The sequence below is a fragment of the Echiichthys vipera genome, assembly GCF_963691815.1.
Source record: "Echiichthys vipera genome assembly, chromosome: 2".
NCBI lineage: Eukaryota > Metazoa > Chordata > Actinopteri > Perciformes > Trachinidae > Echiichthys > Echiichthys vipera.
In genome coordinates, this window is record NC_139827.1 from 1,976,282 (window position 1) to 1,996,806 (window position 20,525).

The 20,525-nt window shown below is 41.6% G+C and overlaps 1 protein-coding gene across 1 annotated transcript; it reads left to right on the top strand.

Annotated features, from left to right (window-relative positions):
• Positions 1-3,393: 3,393 nt before the first annotated feature.
• Positions 3,394-14,508, top strand: pus10 (pseudouridine synthase 10). Its single transcript, XM_083928000.1, has 18 exons — positions 3,394-3,489; positions 5,057-5,191; positions 5,278-5,562; positions 5,722-5,808; positions 6,960-6,994; positions 7,081-7,195; positions 7,332-7,393; positions 7,575-7,620; positions 8,946-9,010; positions 10,716-10,801; positions 11,751-11,876; positions 11,955-12,011; positions 12,104-12,180; positions 12,935-12,990; positions 13,190-13,307; positions 13,407-13,549; positions 13,645-13,744; positions 14,218-14,508. Exons 2-18 carry the CDS (start codon positions 5,066-5,068, stop codon positions 14,254-14,256), a joined length of 1,623 nt encoding a protein of 540 aa, XP_083784126.1. The 5' UTR covers positions 3,394-3,489; positions 5,057-5,065; the 3' UTR covers positions 14,257-14,508.
• The last annotated feature ends 6,017 nt before the right edge of the window (positions 14,509-20,525 follow it).

The window sequence follows — 20,525 nt, forward strand, 5'->3', positions numbered from 1 at the left end:
TATTGTTATTATGTTATTGTCTCTGTGTTATTAAAAGACTGATATTGTTATTATGTTATTGTCTCTGTGTTATTAAAAGACTGATTTGTTATTATGTTATTGTCTCTGTGTTATTAAAGACTGATATTGTTATTATGTTATTGTTTCTGTGTTATTAAAAGACTGATTGGTTATTATGTTATTGTTTCTGTGTTATTAAAAGACTGATTGGTTATTATGTTATTGTCTCTGTGTTATTAAAAGACTGATATTGTTATTATGTTATTGTCTCTGTGTTATTAAAAGACTGATTGGTTATTATGTTATTGTCTCTGTGTTATTAAAAGACTGATTGGTTATTATGTTATTGTTTCTGTGTTATTAAAAGACTGATTGGTTATTATGTTATTGTCTCTGTGTTATTAAAAGACTGATATTGTTATTATGTTATTGTCTCTGTGTTATTAAAAGACTGATTGGTTATTATGTTATTGTCTCTGTGTTATTAAAAGACTGATTGGTTATTATGTTATTGTTTATGTGTTATTAAAAGACTGATATTGTTATTATGTTATTGTCTCTGTGTTATTAAAAGACTGATATTGTTATTATGTTATTGTCTCTGTGTTATTAAAAGACTGATTGGTTATTGTGTTATTGTCTCTGTGTTATTAAAAGACTGATTGGTTATTATGTTATTGTTTCTGTGTTATTAAAAGACTGATTGGTTATTATGTTATTGTCTCTGTGTTATTAAAAGACTGATATTGTTATTATGTTATTGTCTCTGTGTTATTAAAAGACTGATTGGTTATTATGTTATTGTTTCTGTGTTATTAAAAGACTGATTGGTTATTATGTTATTGTTTCTGTGTTATTAAGACTGATTGGTTATTATGTTATTGTCTCTGTGTTATTAAAAGACTGATTGGTTATTATGTTATTGTTTCTGTGTTATTAAAAGACTGATTGGTTATTATGTTATTGTTTCTGTGTTATTAAGACTGATTGGTTATTATGTTATTGTCTCTGTGTTATTAAAAGACTGATTTGTTATTATGTTATTGTTTGTGTGTTATTAAAAGACTGATTGGTTATTATGTTATTGTTTGTGTGTTATTAAAAGACTGAGTGGTTATTATGTTATTGTTTGTGTGTTATTAAAAGACTGATTGGTTATTATGTTATTGTTTGTGTGTTATTAAAAGACTGAGTGGTTATTATGTTATTGTTTGTGTGTTATTAAAAGACTGATTGGTTATTATGTTATTGTTTCTGTGTTATTAAAAGACTGATTTGTTATTATGTTATTGTCTCTGTGTTATTAAAAGACTGATTGTTATTATGTTATTGTTTCTGTGTTATTAAAAGACTGATTGGTTATTATGTTATTGTCTCTGTGTTATTAAAAGACTGATTGTTATTATGTTATTGTCTCTGTGTTATTAAAAGACTGATTTGTTATTATGTTATTGTCTCTGTGTTATTAAAAGACTGATTGGTTGTTATGTTATTGTTTCTGTTATTAAAAGACTGATTGGTTATTATGTTATTGTCTCTGTGTTATTAAAAGACTGATTGGTTATTATGTTATTGTTTCTGTTATTAAAAGACTGATATTGTTATTATGTTATTGTTTCTGTGTTATTAAAAGACTGATATTGTTATTATGTTATTATCTCTGTGTTATTAAAAGACTGATTGGTTATTATGTTATTGTCTCTGTGTTATTAAAAGACTGATTGGTTATTATGTTATTGTCTCTGTGTTATTAAAAGACTGATTGGTTGTTATGTTATTGTTTCTGTTATTAAAAGACTGATATTGTTATTATGTTATTGTTTCTGTGTTATTAAAAGACTGATATTGTTATTATGTTATTGTTTCTGTGTTATTAAAAGACTGATTGGTTATTATGTTATTGTCTCTGTGTTATTAAAAGACTGATTGGTTATTATGTTATTGTTTCTGTGTTATTAAAAGACTGATTGGTTATTATGTTATTGTCTCTGTGTTATTAAAAGACTGATTGGTTATTATGTTATTGTCTCTGTGTTATTAAAAGACTGATTGGTTATTATGTTATTGTTTCTGTGTTATTAAATGACTGATTGGTTATTATGTTATTGTCTCTGTGTTATTAAAAGACTGATTGGTTATTATGTTATTGTTTCTGTGTTATTAAAAGACTGATTGGTTATTATCTTATTGTCTCTGTGTTATTAAGACTGATTGGTTATTATGTTATTGTTTCTGTGTTATTAAGACTGATTGGTTATTATGTTATTGTTTCTGTGTTATTAAAGACTGATTGGTTATTATGTTATTGTCTCTGTGTTATTAAGACTGATTGGTTAATATGTTATTGTTTCTGTGTTATTAAAGACTGATTGGTTATTATGTTATTGTCTCTGTGTTATTAAAAGACTGATTGGTTATTATGTTATTGTTTCTGTGTTATTAAAACTGATTGGTTATTATGTTATTGTCTCTGTGTTATTAAAACTGATTGGTTCTTATGTTATTGTCTCTGTGTTATTAAAAGACTGAGTGGTTATTATGTTATTGTTTCTGTGTTATTAAAACTGATTGGTTATTATGTTATTGTCTCTGTGTTATTAAAACTGATTGGTTATTATGTTATTGTCTCTGTGTTATTAAAAGACTGATTGGTTATTATGTTATTGTTTCTGTGTTATTAAAACTGATTGGTTATTATGTTATTGTCTCTGTGTTATTAAAACTGATTGGTTCTTATGTTATTGTCTCTGTGTTATTAAAAGACTGAGTGGTTATTATGTTATTGTCTCTGTGTTATTAAAAGACTGATTGGTTATTATGTTATTGTCTCTGTGTTATTAAAAGACTGAGTGGTTATTATGTTATTGTTTCTGTGTTATTAAAAGACTGATTGGTTATTATGTTATTGTCTCTGTGTTATTAAAAGACTGATTGGTTATTATGTTATTGTCTCTGTGTTATTAAAACTGATTGGTTCTTATGTTATTGTTTCTGTGTTATTAAAAGACTGATTGGTTATTATGTTATTGTCTCTGTGTTATTAAAAGACTGAGTGGTTATTATGTTATTGTTTCTGTGTTATTAAAACTGATTGGTTCTTATGTTATTGTTTCTGTGTTATTAAAAGACTGAGTGGTTATTATGTTATTGTTTCTGTGTTATTAAAAGACTGACTGGTTATTATGTTATTGTCTGTGTGTTATTAAAAGACTGACTGGTTATTATGTTATTGTCTGTGTGTTATTAAAAGACTGATATTGTTATTATGTTAATGTTTCTGTGTTATTAAAAGACTGATTGGTTATTATGTTATTGTTTCTCTGTGTTGTTCCTTAATCAAACACCTCTGATCTCTTAAAGGGCTCTGGTTTGATTAGTTGAGTCTGTCGCAGCAGAAACAAGCATGGTGGCTCAAACCAACATGCTGAGCAGAAGCTAAACCTCTGGTTCAGGTCTCTGTTTCACCGTGAACCGGCTCCTCTGTGCCCGGTAGGTCTGTTCCCTCACACTTCAGCATCTTTGGGTGTTTTTTATTTACAGTCTGAGGTTTAAAGCTGGAGAGCTGCAGTGTTAGCTCAGTTAGCTTAGCACACAGGCTGCACAGAGGCTGCACAGAGGCTGAGTGTTGAGCATGTGAGTGCATTAGTGTGCAGCTTATTACAGGTGTGATGTTCAGCACAGAGGCTGCACACACTCGTTATTATCTTTATTATCTTTATCTCATCTGTGTCTGAGTGAAATGACTGTTTTCATGCAGCTGTGAAGTGAAAGCAGTGTGACTCAGTGTGTGAGCTTCATAACTTCAGCTTTACTGTGGAGAACAAAGCTCCAGACACTTTATATATGATGTATAATAATGTTATATATTATAATTCAATATCATTTAACAGTCATTTTGCTTTTAAGCACCTTTGAAGACTCATGTTGGTGCAACATCCCCATAACTGTGTATTTCTCATTTAAACACAATTGGTGTGTATTGCTTCATTTATTCTGTCATTTATTTATTTATTTACGTATCTATTTATTTATGCATTTATTTATTTCTGTGTTTATTTTTTTATGCATGTTTTTATCTCGTCATTATTTATTCTTTTTTATTTATTTACGTATTTCTTCATTTATTATTTTATTTATTGATGTATTTATTTATTTCAGCTTGATTTTTTTCTTTAATTCATTTATAAATGCATTTATGCATGTCATTTATTTATTTATTCACGTATTTATTTATTTATGCATGTTTTTATTTTGTCATTTATTCTTTTATTTATATATTTCTGTATTTATGCATGTCATTTATTTATTCTTTTATTTATGAATTATTTATTTAACCATCTATTTCAGAATGATTTATTATTATATTATTTTATTTATGCATGTATTTATTTATTTATGCATGATTTATTCTTATTTATTTATTTATAAATGTATTTATTCATTAATTTATTTTGACATTATTTATTTTATTTAAGCACAAGAATGTTTCCCTCTAGAATCAGTAAAGAAATTATTATAAACAACAAAATATCAGCGTAAAAAAAATGAATTAGATACCTGTTTACGAAACTACGACATAATAACCTGATAAATAAACAGACTGGTTTGATTTGACTTGATGCGTTTGTAATAGTAATAGTTTATGATTTTAAGCTTTTTATTTTTCGTCTGCACTCGACGACGGACCGACATAATATTAATAATATTAATGTGCTAATTTTACTACAGAGGACACTGGATGATGCCTGCAATTAGGTGCAGCGAAAAATACACAGACACACACACACACACACACACACGCACACATGCACACCCCATAGAGAATCTCTTATTCTTTCGACTTCTGAACAATAAAAAACAACAATATTTCAGAATAAATCAAGTATTTATGATTTAATTTCATCTTCATGTGTGTCAGTATCGACTGTCGGCCAAGTGAGTTGTAAAACCTCAGATATCTGTAGAAACATCCCCCATGGTGCGTCCTCCTAACTGATGTCAGAGTGAATAGAGTTGATCACCTGTGCTCATGGAGCGAGCGTGTGCTCCTGTGCAGGCTGCCGTCATGCTGCCGCTGAAGCCCAAGGATAAACCCGTGGTCCAGAAGCTGCTGTCGGCCGGCTGCTGCGCTCGCTGCGTCCTCAGGTTCTGCTGCGTGAGCGTCCAGGCCGCCTACAGACGAGCCCCGCAGGTGAGACACACCTCCCGCGTTCAAGTGTGAACGTTTATTTAAAAAGAAACGGATCTGACCTCCGCTGTGTCGTCATCTTTCATCAGGAGACGCTCAAAGAACTCCGAGCTTTCATCAGCGACACAGAAGAGAGCCAACCCCAAGACTCAGCAGCAGAGGAAAACAACAAATCCCATGATGCAACAGCAGCAGCAGCAGCAGCAGAACCACCGAGTAAAAGAGTGAAACTGGAGGCCGGCGGGTCAGAAGACGCCAACGCCGCCGCAACTGCTGCTGCTGCTGCTGATGATGAGGAAGAGGAAGAGGAGAGAGTGTGTGTGGTGTGTTTGGGGGTCCTGCAGGAACTCTGTGGCACCGCTCAGGCTGCAAAGGTGTGTGTGTGCTTGCGTGTGCGTGCGTGTGTGTGTGTGTGTGTGTGTGCGTGCATCCGTGTGCGTGTGTGTGTGTGTGTGTGTGTGTGTGTGTGTGTGTGTGTGTGTGTGTGTGTGTCACAGTGAAAAACTGCATCATGGTTTTGTTTTTATTCACAGATATCGGAGAAAGTGAAGGCAGAGAAGTACGAGTTCGACACTCTGGTGCTGTCTGTGTCTCTGCCTGCTCAGCTGTGTGTCCGCGAGGTACGTGTGTGTTTGCGTGTGTGTGTGTGTGTGTGCGTGTGTGTGTGTGTTTTCTCAAGGTTTAAAGAGTGCTTGAATTGTGGATAAAGTGCTTGAAATTGTATCTGCATGTCTTTAACAAAAGAACATCTGTAGAATAGAAATAAAATAAGTCGTAGAGCCTGAAATGAAATGGTGAAATAATCATTTTCACCATGTTTGTGTTCATATCTGTAATTTACCACTTTACCGCAGCCGTACGGTGCTGCAAAAGCTTGAAAATGGACCTTGGAAAGTGTTTGAATCTGACTTTGTAAAAGTTGTAGGACCCGTGAGTGAAGAGCTCCATTCTTTACTAAAGCTCAACAAAAAATCAAACCATTACAGCAAAAGTAAAAACCCTGAATTCAAAATGAACAGAAGTGACGGCTCCTCTCAAAGTGTTATAAACGTAAAACATTCCACTGTTCCTCCGTCCCGTGCCCCGTGCTTTAGGGTCCTTGTCCCCCCCTCCAGGCCCGTTTGTACTCACACTACCTGGGCCTCGGAGAATGCTTCTTGCTGCCTATACGTCATCACGCCGTAACACGTCACACGCATTGATGACGTCATGGCGATGCGTGGCTTTGTTTCCAGATCTTTCCGTAGACCTCGGAGTTTTTGTGCGTCTTGTCGACTGTTTTTGAATCTTTTCATCGACCAAATCTGCAGTAAACACTCCACCTCCGCATCACACCAACGTGAACCTTTCACCGCCATTGTTTGAAATGTCCGCGCATGGTCCCTCCTTCTTTTTTCTACGTCCCAACAGACGCACAGGAAATGACCTCAGAACTGCCGTAGGCCTCGTGCTCGTACACGTGCGCACGTTCATGCTCGTACATGTGCAAACACGCTCTACAAAAGCCCACCTCTCTCAAACGGGCCGTGGACGGCAAGCGTGCCGCTCCTAGACGTGGTACGGTTGCACTCACACTGGTCAAAGGAACCAGACTTTAGCCGTGAAACGTGTTTGGGCACGGTACGGAGGTACAGTGGGAGTGCGCCCTTATACAGTAAAACGTATCCATATTTTCCTCAGGAGTAGAAGCACAATGTTTTCTCTTCTCTGTCTGTTGATGGGCGTGTCTTTGTTGTCTTGTATTTGTTGTTGTTTGTTTCGAACACTGCAGCATTCGTGTTGGCTTCACGTGAAGAAGGAACTGAGGTGAGTGGATTCGTCTCCGTCGTACTTTTAAAAAAACACAAAACGAAACAAAGCAAATACAAAACGCACGTGGTCGACTCACTCAGGGAGAAGAGCATGGCCGCGGAAAAGGACGACGCCGTCCAGGTGAAGGAGGCCTTCAAGTGGATCATGCAGGGCCTGGTCGCCAAGGAGCTGGGGGGCGTCGCCGTGGTAACCAGGGTAAGGCGAGGAACATGTTTTTTATATGATTTTTAAAAAACAGCCAGTTTCATTTGTCTTTTCTGCCTCTTGACGTGTTAAAAAGTAAAAAAAAGACGTTCACAGACGGAGCCGACTTCCTGTTTTGTCGTTTCAGAGCTTGTTCGAGGTCAGCGTGGAGTTCACTCACCCAGAGACGGACGCCGACTGCCACTTCCTGTGAGTCCCGATCTCTCTCTGAACACCCGCACACACCTGTGATGTTTGACTTTTAAACAACAGCACAATTCAGGTTTTTATAGTTTTCACAGGTGAGAAAGGAACAAGCTGAGGATGAAGCAAAGAGGCGTTCCCTTAATGACGCTCTACTTCCTGTTTCCTGTGTCTCTCTCTCTCTCAGTGCGACGACGTGTGCCGACTGCTTCAGACCCACCAAGAACAAACAGGTGAAGTTCATTGTCGCACAGAAAACGAAGCAGCAATAACGTAGTTAGTGAACCCGGAGTTTATTAAGAGTGTTTGAATGCCTTCACCGTGCTGCCCCGAGCTAATCACTGTTAGCCACGTCCGGCTGTTAGCGACTCTCCTGGATTTCTAAGTTTTTTAGTTGTTACATAAAAAAAACTTTCTCAATGGTGCAGAAGAAGACGATGGGATGATGAAGTGACGATAAAACAACTTCTCTTCTTTTAACGTATCATCATAATGCAAAAAATTCTCATCTGCAGCTTCGTACGCTAGCTTTCGGAAACGTTCTGGTTCGGCTTCGTTCTTCCGGGACCTGAACTCCAGTCGCCTCCCTACGCGGGGAGAGTTAGGGCGCACTCACACTGTCTTTCCGCACTGGGCCAAAACAGGTTTTTCGGGTCAAGCCTAGTGTGTTTGACCAGTGTGAGTGCAACCACTCCACGCATAACTGCGGCACGCTTGCCGTCTGAGAGAGGTGGGCTTTAGTAAAGCACGTTTGCACGTGTACGAGCACGAGCGTGCGCACTGGTACGAGCACGAGGCCTACGGCGGTTCTGAGGTCATTTCCTGTGCGCCTGTTGGGACGTAGAAAAAAGAAGGAGGGACCATGCGCGGACATTTCAAACAATGGCGGTGAAAGGTTCACGTTGGTGTGATGCGGAGGTGGAGTGTTTACTGCAGATTTGGTCGATGAAAAGATTCAAAAACAGTCGACAAGACGCACAAAAACTCTGAGGTCTACGGAAAGATCTGGAAACAAAGCCACGCATCGCCATGACGTCATCAATGCGTGTGACGTGTTACGGCGTGATGACGTATAGGCAGCAAGAAGCATTCTCCGAGGCCCAGGTAGTGTGAGTACAAACGGGCCTGGAGGGGGGGACAAGGACCCTAAAGCAGGGGGCACGGTGCGGAAGGACAGTGTGAGTGCGCCTTTAGGGTCTGCTTTTAATACGTACGAATTACAGCGCATTACTTCCTGTGTTTATTCTGACCTTTCACAATAAAAGCCCTGTTAGTGGTTTAAAAAAGACGGTTTGGATGCGTTCAGCGCACCGAGCTAATCAGTGTACCGAGCTAATCAGTGTTAGCATCTCCATGGCTTATTTGATGTGCAGAAAAGACCCCGGGATGATTTTACGCTGAAATGACACTTTAAACGTGGTACAGTTTAACTCTGATTGTGAGTTTTGTCGATCCAGGTTATCCAAAGAAACTCCAGGTATGTTCAGCGCGCTTCGTAGTACAACCCTCGTGCTAAAGGTGTGTGTGTGTGTACGTGTGTGTGTGTATGTGTGTGCAGTCGGTGTTCACCAGGATGGCGGTGGTCAAAGCTCTGGAGAAGATCTCTGACGCCAATTTTCTACAGTAAGCTTCATCTTTATATCTCACTTCATCTTCAGACGTTACTCTTTGATGATTGTTTCATCTTCAGACGTTACTCTTTGATGATTGTTTGATCTTCAGACGTTACTCTTTGATGATTGTTTTATCTTCAGAAGTTACTCTTTGATGATTGTTTGATCTTCAGACGTTACTCTTTGATGATTGTTTGATCTTCAGACGTTACTCTTTGATGATTGTTTGATCTTCACACGTTACTCTTTGATGATTGTTTGATCTTCAGACGTTACTCTTTGATGGTTGTTTGATCCTCAGACGTTACTCTTTGATGATTGTTTCATCTTCAGACGTTACTCTTTGATGATTGTTTGATCTTCAGACGTTACTCTTTGATGATTGTTTCATCTTCAGACGTTACTCTTTGATGATTGTTTGATCTTCAGACGTTACTCTTTGATGATTGTTTTATCTTCAGACGTTACTCTTTGATGATTGTTTTATCTTCAGACGTTACTCTTTGATGATTGTTTCATCTTCAGACGTTACTCTTTGATGATTGTTTCATCTTCAGACGTTACTCTTTGATGATTGTTTCATCTTCAGACGTTACTCTTTGATGATTGTTTCAGACGTTACTCTTTAAAGATTGTTTGATCTTCAGACGTTACTCTTTGATGATTGTTTCATCTTCAGACGTTACTCTTTGATGATTGTTTCATCTTCAGACGTTACTCTTTGATGATTGTTTGATCTTCAGACGTTACTCTTTGATGATTGTTTGATCTTCAGACGTTACTCTTTGACGATTGTTTGATCTTCAGACGTTACTCTTTGATGACTGTTTGATCTTCAGACGTTACTCTTTGATGATTGTTTGATCTTCAGACGTTACTCTTTGATGATTGTTTGATCTTCAGAAGTTACTCTTTGATGATTGTTTGATCTTCAGACGTTACTCTTTGATGATTGTTTGATCTTCAGACGTTACTCTTTGATGATTGTTTGATCTTCAGACGTTACTCTTTGATGATTGTTTGATCTTCAGACGTTACTCTTTGATGATTGTTTGATCTTCAGACGTTACTCTTTGATGATTGTTTGATCTTCAGACGTTACTCTTTGATGATTGTTTGATCTTCAGACGTTACTCTTTGATGATTGTTTGATCTTCAGACGTTACTCTTTGATGATTGTTTGATCTTCAGACGTTACTCTTTGATGATTGTTTGATCTTCAGACGTTACTCTTTGATGATTGTTTTATCTTCAGACGTTACTCTTTGATGATTGTTTCATCTTCAGACGTTACTCTTTGATTGTTTCATCTTCAGACGTTACTCTTTGATGATTGTTTTATCTTCAGACGTTACTCTTTGATGATTGTTTGATCTTCAGACGTTACTCTTTGATGATTGTTTGATCTTCAGACGTTACTCTTTGATGATTGTTTCATCTTCAGACGTTACTCTTTGATGATTGTTTGATCTTCAGACGTTACTCTTTGATGATTGTTTCATCTTCAGACGTTACTCTTTGATGATTGTTTGATCTTCAGACGTTACTCTTTGATCCTTTTATCTTCAGACGTTACTCTTTGATGATTGTTTATCTTCAGACGTTACTCTTTGATCCTTTTATCTGCAGACGTTACTCTTTGATGATTGTTTCAGACGTTACTCTTTGATGATTGTTTATCTTCATACGTTACTCTTTGATCCTTTTATCTGCAGACGTTACTCTTCTCCACCCGCTCGACCGTCCAGCAGCTGCAGCGCTCAGGACGTCCAGTGTCTCCACGTGTCCGTCTTCGTAGCAGGTATCGACTTTTCATATTTTGAATCGATCAAACGTAAAAAAGAATCTAAAACAAAGAAACAAAAGACAACAAAATGAATTTCATTGTTCCCATTTTCCTTAATCAACATGCGTGAGACGGAAGAAGCAATAAACGTATTTAATCCTACCTTAAAATAAATCATATTTACAATAAACTCAATTATTGAGCTCGACATACTTTACATTTATATATTTACAGGTATGTTAAGAACATAATGTACACGATTATACATAGAACCTTAGGGCGCACCTGCGAGGCGACAGAGCATAAACAACTCCAGGGAAGACGTTGATATACACACACATTAAGTGAGCTATAAAAGCAACCTAGTGTAGTGAACCTAGTTTAATTTATTTATTTACACCCACAAGACTGTGTCCCAAATCATCAAACGTGTCGTGTAAAAGTAGTTTAGTGACAACTCAACTAAAATAGTGAGTCATGCATTTAGAAAATATCATCAAATATCTTTTTTTTCCCTTCAGTAATGGAGATAACTTAGGAATTCAGAAATGTCTCATTCAGGGCGCACTCACGCTGTCCATACGTCCCGTGCCCCGTGCTTTAGGGTACTTGTCCCCCCCTCCAGGCCCGTTTGTACTCACACTACCTGGGCCGTACACGTGCGCACGCTCGTTCACGTGCAAACGTGCTTTACTAAAGCCCACCTCTCCCAAACGGGCCGTGGACGGCAAGCGTGCCGCTCCTAGACGCTGTACGGTTGCACTCACACTGGTCAAAGGAACCAGACTTTAGCTGTAAGACCTGTTTGGGCACGGTACGGAGGCACAGTGGGAGTGCGCCCTTATTGGGTGATGTTTGCAACTTGATGACGATATTAAGCTAAAAAAATGTCCCTATATACCTTAATTCCGCGTGGATGTAAATATATATAAATGCATAAACACAAACGCGTGTTGTTGTTCAGGGAGGTACAACAAGTTCTGCCGCAGCCTGCCTCAGACTCCCTGGGTGATCGACGGGGAGCGGAGGATGGAGTCGTCGGTGGAGGAGCTGATCGCGGCGCCCCTCCTGTCGTCCTTCAGAGCCGACGGTGAGTCCGCGCCGACGGCCGCTTGTGCCGTGGATCACCGTCGAACGCATCACAACAACTTTCTTTTTTCCGTTTCAGGGTTTAATTTCTCGTCGTCCGGCCGGGAGGACGTGGACGTGCGCACTCTTGGAAACGGTGAGACGCACTTCTTTGTTTTGTTTTGTTTGTTTTTGAAAGAGCTGCAGGATTTTATCTTCATACACGACGTCTTCTTCTTAAATCGGCAGGTCGTCCGTTTGCGATGGAGCTGCTGAATCCTCACAGATCCAGACTGAGCAAAGTGGAGATGAAGCAGCTACAAGAGGTCGTCTTCATCATCGACTTTAACCACATTAACACTTTCTCATCATCTCATCTTCAACCGCTTATCCGGGGTCGGGTCGCGGGGGCAGACAAAAAGATATCACTTTAGGGGGAGAAGTTCAGCATCCGTGAGGAACTCGGAGTAGAGCCGCTGCTCCTTTGCGTTGAAAGGAGCCAGTTGAGGTGGTTCAGGATCATCTGGTCTGGATGAACCCTGGGCGCCTCCCTAGGGAGGTGTTCCAGGCACGTCCAGCTGGGAGGAGGCCTCGGGGAAGACCCAGGACCAGGTGGAGAGATTAGATCTCCACACTGGCCTGGGAACGCCTCAGGATCCCCCAGTTAGAGCTGGTTAATGTGGCCCGGGAAAGGGAAGTTTGGGGTCCCCTGCTGGAGCTGCTGCCCCTGAGACCCGACCCCGGATAAGAGACTGAAGATGAGATGAGATATCACTTTAGGGTGTTCTGTTGCTCTGAAAGCCCAAAGCTTTGGTTTGATTGAACGCTGGCGACACGATCGGCCACAAATGTGGCGCCAGTCTGACTTTCTGTTACGGACCCTGGTTGAAGAAAGTCAAACATATTTATTTAGAGGGCGGTCCAAAAAAAGATGCACGCAGAGTCGGTTGAAGTTGAACAATTATTTTCTGGTCCCAGTCATAATCTGTCCTGGATCACACACATTACCCAAAGGTCTTTTTCAGCATGAAAACACGTTCTTTCGTAACCTCTCACCTCTTCTTCTTTCTCTGTGTTCAGACCATCAACTCGTCCTCAGACAAAATCAGAGTGAGGGACCTGCAGATCGTGTCCAGGTGAGAAAACGTGAAACTAAACACAAACAAGGTTCCCACAGATCATTCATTCAGATTCATGAATCTAAAAACAGTTCTTACCTTTGTTGGCGTGTCACTCAGAGCGGTGAGTAAGTAGTGAGTAATTCTGACATGTCGTTGCGTAGACGTGAACGATCCTCCTGCGTTGTTAAATATCATAAATGATGTAAATCTGCAGGGACGCCATGAGTCGCATGAAGGAGGGCGAGGAGGAGAAAACCAAGTCGTACACGGCGCTCGTCTGGACCCTGAAACCCATTCAGAGTGAAGACATCGCCTTCATGGACGACATCAAGGTCCACGCACGCACGCACGCACGCACACATGCACGCAACCCACGCACGCACGCACACACAGCCTCGCTGACTCTGATTGTTCTCGTTGACCCCCCTCAGGATCTGACCCTGGACCAGAAGACCCCTCTGAGGGTCCTGCACCGTCGGGCGCTGGCCGTCCGTCAGCGGGTCGTCCACAGCATGAACACGCGCTTCCTGGACTCCCATCACTTCTACCTGGGGCTGAAGACGCAGGCCGGCACGTATCCTCCTCTGGTGTTTAGAGTGACACACTAAAAATTATAATAGTTAGATTAACAGTTCTTGAGTAAACGTTTGTTCCTGAACGTTGCGTCAGTTACATCAAAGAGTTCGTCCACGGAGACTTCGGACGCACGAAGCCCAACCTGTGCGAGCTGCTGAAGACGGACACGGACATCCTGGAGCTGGACGTGGAGGTCAGGTCCAAAACGCCAAAGCACGTTCTGAGTTACCACGATGAGTGGTGGGGACGTTAGGGGGGGAGATACGTCTGTCTGAGTGACGTTTACAGAGTTAGCCACATTAGCTCCATCACTGGGGAGCTAATGTGGCTAACAGAACACGTTACTAGAGAAACGGGAGTTAGAGTCCCGTGTCTCTAGCAGAGATCACATCGTCTCCAGGAGGGAAGAGCAGCGTTTATGATTAAAACTGATGCTCAACACAGTCCCACGCTCACAGACTGTAAAACACCGACCCTCACGGCCCCAATCCTCCCAGTGCTCCAGATTAGCATTAGCGTTAGCATCTGTGTCAGAGCTAGCCGGCTGGATTCAACTCATGGGTCAAGTGCGGCTATTTAATCTTTAACTATTTACAAACATTACAAAACCACATTTGACTGAAGTTTGAAGTGTGTGTGTGTGTGTGTGTGTGTCTCCTCTCTCAGTCTGTGGATGTGGACTGGCCTCCCGCCATACCGGAGTGAACGCCGCCGCCCTCACAGGTCGGACGTCACAGAACCCTGGAGCAGGTTCAGAGCGTCTGACACTGAAAAACTGTTGAATCAGGTCGGAGGTGAAGAGGAAACCTCCGTCACGCTCCTGCTGTGCTTAAGTTTGACCTTTTCGACCGTATCACAGAAAAAACCCTTTCTGTCGTATTTAGTTTTAGTTAAACGAGTTATTTTTGTAACGAGAACGTAAGAAAACGCTCATTAAAGCAGAATAGTTTAGTTTTGTTTGAGACTTTTCTGTCTTTTGTTCTTCGTTTGTCCTGAAGGGGGCGCCAGAGGAGAGAGCGGGGGTTTATCCTCTGTACGGTGGCCTTTTTAGGACATCTCAGGCTCTGCCTTTTATCTTCCATCACTCTGACCACCTATAATGTTCTTTTATATATTTATACATCATGTTTTAATGTCAACCACACATCGGGACGGGAGTTTCTTTATTTTACAAAGGCTGCGTCGTGTTAAAGGTAGAATCCGTCAGATGTTGATGTATTTAATGTTCCTCTCTGTCGCAGAGTGAGTTAAAACAAAGGTGACGGGGGCACGGGGACGCACCACTTACATTTACCCGCAGGGTTTAATACACACAGGGTTTAATTAGTCAACGTGATGGCAAATAGCACGTTTGCATGCTCACATTACGTTACACATACGTTAGCTGTTGTTAAAGTTTAGTTACCTGATGGTAAAATAAAAGCTTATTCAGGTTTAGTTACGAGGGTGCACGTTACTTACAGGGATGAACTCAACGGGTCTACGGGGCACAGGCCCGGGGGCCCGGACGCCTAAAATGTGGCTGAAAAAAACATAAAATGACCACAAAGACACACATGGTTAAAACATAGGTAAAATGACCAGGGAGAAATGAAATTATGAATGAAGAAATGTAAAATGACAAATACCTGAAAAACCAGCACAAAAAGATGCAAAATGACCAAAAAATAGATGGAAATCCACAAAATGACTAAAAATAGATGCAAAACAGTACAAAAAGATGCAAAATGACTGAAAATAGATGCAAAACCAGCACAAAAAGATGCAAAATGAGTAAAAAAAATAGATGGAAATCCACAAAAAGATAAAAAAAATAGATACAAAAGAACAAAAACATGCAAATTTAAAATAAAAAAAAGATCAAAACCAACACAAAGACTAACAAAACGACTAAAAATGGACATGAAATGATCACAGAGAGAAACAAAATGACTAAGTCGACTCTTTGAACGTGGGTGTCTTGTAGAGTGGGGGGGCTCTCACAGGTCTGTGCCCAGGGGCCCCCGTTGTCTCATGATCCGTCCGTGGTTACTCACTAGTTGTGAATGTGTATATTTTACAGACTGTGTTGGATCTAACACGAGTTACTGAGACGACTGTTAAAGTAGAGCGGTGAAAGAACCACGGACGCTCCGACGCTCAACGTGAAGAGAGGAGCTGTCCGCTTCACCGCGGTGCTGAAACCAGCGCCGCCTTTAGGTGCAACAAAGACCGAGACACACACATGAGTCTGCAGCGACCGACGAGACAGAACAAAATAACAAACCCAGCTGTAATAAAGAGTCACGACAGCAGAAACCCTGAAATGTATTTCTTTTTAATTTAATTCAAAATAAATACTACCACGGCAACGCAAGTCCACTACTGGGGGCTCGCCCTAATGTTTTGGTAAGAAAACAAACAAGCAAACGATCCAAAAATAAACAAAATAAGAGACTTCAGTTAATGCATCCATCATCATCATCATCATCATCATCGTCGTCGTCGTCGTCGTCGTCGTCCTTCAGGCGCCTTTCTAACGACGTACAAAGGAAACACTGCCGAGAAGGACGGACATAAATAAAACAAACACTATGGTACAAAACAAAGAAAAGGTGCAGGAGCAAAGGATGATGGGATTGGAACAACCTGATGAAACCAGCACTGCAAAGAAAATAAAATAAAATAAAATAAAGTTAAAGTCATCCATGGTCCCAGTTTTCTGTTTTAAAGAGGGTGAAGGGAAACGAGGCGACGCCACAGTTTCAGTCACGTTCAGTCGCTCACAACGTCGGGAGTCCATCAGTTTGTCGGGGACCAGGAGGGAAAGCGGAGGGGAGGGGCGTAAGGGGGCGGGGTTTGTCTCTGTGGAAACATCCTCCTCCTTGGACGATAACGAGTCGGCGTATCGACCCGAAGAAAAACAAAAATGGATGGAAGGGTCCGGTGTTTGTTATTTTCCTCTGAAACGCAGTTTTTCAGTCGTCCGTGGTCACGATTCTCAGCGAGCTCCACGTTCAGTCACACGGGAACAGAGAAAGGAAAGTGGCGTCTGTCGGGACGCCACGAACGCCCCCCCCCCCCCCCCCCCAACAAACAAAAACAAAAACAAGGCGTTGCATATTTACACCAAGAAGTTTCGGGGGCGACTTTCCTCCGTCCGGTTCCTCACAGTCTTCAAACATGAGTGTCTCACGGCTCAGTGTTCGCGTGATCTGTGATTTAGTGATTTATTTATTGACACCCTTAGGTTCAGGTGTGTGTGTGTGTGTGTGTGTGTGTGTGTGTGTGTGTGTGTGTGTGTGTGTGTGTGTGTGTAACTATAATACTGACAGGACAGAACACTCCTGCTGAGCTCCGGAGCTGGAAGCCTCGTTTTCCGTGTGAGAAATTAAAACTTTCTTCACTCTGATCTTAAAAGAACTCAAATCTTTCGTGTTGGACGTGAATGAAAACAGGGTTCCTAAACAACAACCACAACAACAGGACACACACACACACGTTTGTACTCGCTCTTCGATATGTTTCAGTCACAACCTCAAGACGATACCCCCCCCCCCCTAAAAAGAACATTTTTAAACAGCTTTTTTAAAACGAATCCCCCAATTCTTCCATCCTGAATGTTTCCAGGTGTGTGTGTGTGTGTGTGTGTGTGTGTGTGTGTGTGTGTGTGTGTGGAGGAACCCTGCAGAGTGTGAAGAGAGTAGATGAAGTGGGCAGTTTTCTCCAGAGACAAATTCAACTTGACGTCACATTTAGTTTTGAGTCACGTTCTCTCTCCGTCCACCAGAGGGCAGCGTCGCCGAGTTAAAGTCGACTCCCAGGGTCTTTTTTTCAGCACTCATCAAATAATCCATTAAACTATAAACGGAGAAATCCAGGAGAGATGCTAACAGCCGGACGTGGCTAACAGTGATTAGCTCGGGGCAGCACGGTGAAGGCATTCAAAGGTCTTTTTTAACCACTAATGCTGCTGAAAATAACAGCAAACCTCTGCAGCAGCATGAGAAGAGTCCCTACACACACACACACACACACACACACACACAAACACACACACACACACATGAGAAGAGTCCCTACACACACACACACACACACACAAACACACACACACACACATGAGAAGAGTCCCTACACACACAACAAAGCACCAATGGGCTCCTTCCACTGTAATGGACTTTACTATGAGAGGAGCTGGTACAGGGGCCAGTAGGTAAGTCTTTAAAACACTCTTTTAAAGTCACAGTCCGAAACATTTGTTTGATCGTATTCACTGAAACGGACACTTTAAATCATAAGTTAAAAAAAAAACCTCCTCTACGTGCACCTAGAGCCTGTTAACAAAAATCCACCGCGCCCGTATCATCCAGTCCACTCTCAGACACAGAGTTGACCCTTCACAGTTTGTGCAAACGCCACAGACACCCCCCCCCCCCCCCTGCTACAATATCAGACGCACGCATCAAGCTAGCATACGCTAAATGACGTTAGCAGTTGCCATCCTACCTCCATGTAGCTTGTACTCTATGCTGTTTATTGATGAGAGAAGACACAGGAGCGTTCACAGGAATCTGGTGCACGTGGGCTGACGAGCACTCAATGGGAGGGGGGAGGAGCTCGTCAGTAGAGGGGGAGGGGCGTGAGAGTTGGAAACATTCACAATTTGACCGATTCAACACGACCTGCAGCTTTAATAAACTCTGGCTTCACTAACTACGCTGTTGCTGCTTTGTTGTGTGTGTAGGGACTCTTCTCATGCTGCTGCAGAGGTTTGCTGTTATGTTCAGCAGCATTAGTGGTTAAAAAAGACCTTTGAATGCCTTCACCGTACTGCCCCGAGCTAATCAGTGTTAGCCACGTCCGGCTGTTAGCAACTCGATGGCTTACTTGATGACCGAAAGTGCAGAAAAAGACGACGGGCTGATGAAGTGACGATAAAACAACTTCTCGTCTTTTAACTTATCATCATAATGCAACATATTCTCATCTGCAGCTTCGTACGAAAATATTCGCACTAAGATTCGTACGCTAGCTTTCGGAAACGTTCTGGTTTGGCTTCGTTCTTCCGGGACCTGAACTCGTCGCCTCCCTACGCGGGGAGAGTTAGGGTCTGCTCTTAATACGTCGAATACGTACGAATTACAGCGCATTACTTCCTGTGTTGATTCTGACCTTTCACAATAAAAGCCCTAAGACATACATGCTAACGTTACACAGCCTCTCTGCATCTCCAGTGAGCTGTTTTGTTGAGTGGTAATCTCCAGCCGCCTCCCTACGCCGGGACATTTGCAGTCTTACATCTGCTTTAAATACATTGAATACGTACGAATTACAGCGCATTACTTCCTGTGTTTATTCTGACCTTTCACAATAAAAGCCCTAAGACATACAGCCTAACGTTACACGGCATCTCTGCATCACCAGAGAGCTGTTTTGTTGAGTCGACTCTACAAAAGAAGCGGTCATCAGGTTGTGTAAACGGGTTGCAGAGGAACAACAGATCTTTCTACTAAACTCGACCAGGAAGTAACAAAAACCTGCACACTTTGCTTTTTTATTCTGCTTTTATCAGAGCGCACGCCGTCACATGTTAATATTAACGCCAACCTGACGAGCTCAGTCAACAGCCAGAAGATACGTTACCAGGTCTCCGTTGTTGAGTCCATTTGTGTGTCCTGTGTTTCGCTACCGGGGGAGGAACTGATGAAAAGTCGTCCGTTTCTATGTCAATCACACGACACATTTACATTTCTCCTGTTAAAACTCTTATTTAAGAAAACGTGTGTGTGTTTACAGACGTCTACAGTTCAAACCGCGGATATCAAGACATCTACAAAGTCATTAAAACGTAATTTAAGGATTCTTAAAAGCACCGCGTCGACATCTTTAATTAAGGGGGATTAAAGAATCAGTCAGAATTAAACCGCGGGTATCTGAGTCGCAGCTCGTCGTGAAGTACGCACGTTATCGAGATAGCGTGATAGCATTTAGACGGGAGCGTATCCGTGCTCCTCTGCTTCGTATCGTCTTGATGTGATGCGTAAATGAGCTCGTTCAAAGGGTTTTATGTTCGCGGCGACGCACGTTTCTCTGCTTCAGCGTGTTCTGCAGTTTTCTCGACTGTAGACGTGGATTTCTCCGCAGCGGCTGAACCGATTTTTACCGTTCAAACTGCATTTGAGACGTCCGTCTCATACAAGGAAGGACTCATGAAAGGGAGCACACGAGATAAACCGCTTTCATCTAGACGTCTCACTGAGTCGCAGCTGGAGCCAAAGAAACGCTGCAAACAAACTCAAATCACGTAAAATATCGATGTGTTCGACGGACGAAGAGAGTTTCCAGTAGGAGCGACAGCAGCTGCACACATGTGACAGGAGAACGGAGCGTTAACACTTTCAGTTCACAGGAACCGCTTCGTAGTAGGACTGGATTTGACGCGTCCTTCTGTACGCGCTCGTCCCCGTAGATGACCTCATTTGCAGACGACTCGACGCTGTTCATTTCTGAATACATATTTAGTTTGGAGTAAAACTGCCCGACTTCAGCTGCTTCCTGTTTCTGAGTGTGTGTGTGTGTGTGTGTGTGTGTGTGTGAGAGAGCTATGACAGCATAAAGTTGACCCCCCACCTCCCTCCACCCCCATGTCCCACATACACACAGTACATACACACATTTACATACGTACATTAAGCCACATTTCCCTGTGTAAACACCCATTCCACAAGTCCTACAGCTACGATGAGGAAACAAAGAGCGGAGGTGAAGAAGAGGAGGAGGCGAAGAAGAAGAGGAGGTGGACGAGGAGGAGGAGGTGAAGAAGAGGAAGTGGAGGAGGAGGAGGAAGAGGAGGAGGAGGAGGAGCAGTGAGAAAAAAAAAAAAGCAGAGAAAAGGCCTCGTTCCCCTGCCGGCTGTGGGAAGCTGGAGCGGTTAGCTGAGTTTGAACGCGGTTGTGCTCTGTGGCGCCTGAGTGAACTGTGCAGTTTCTGGC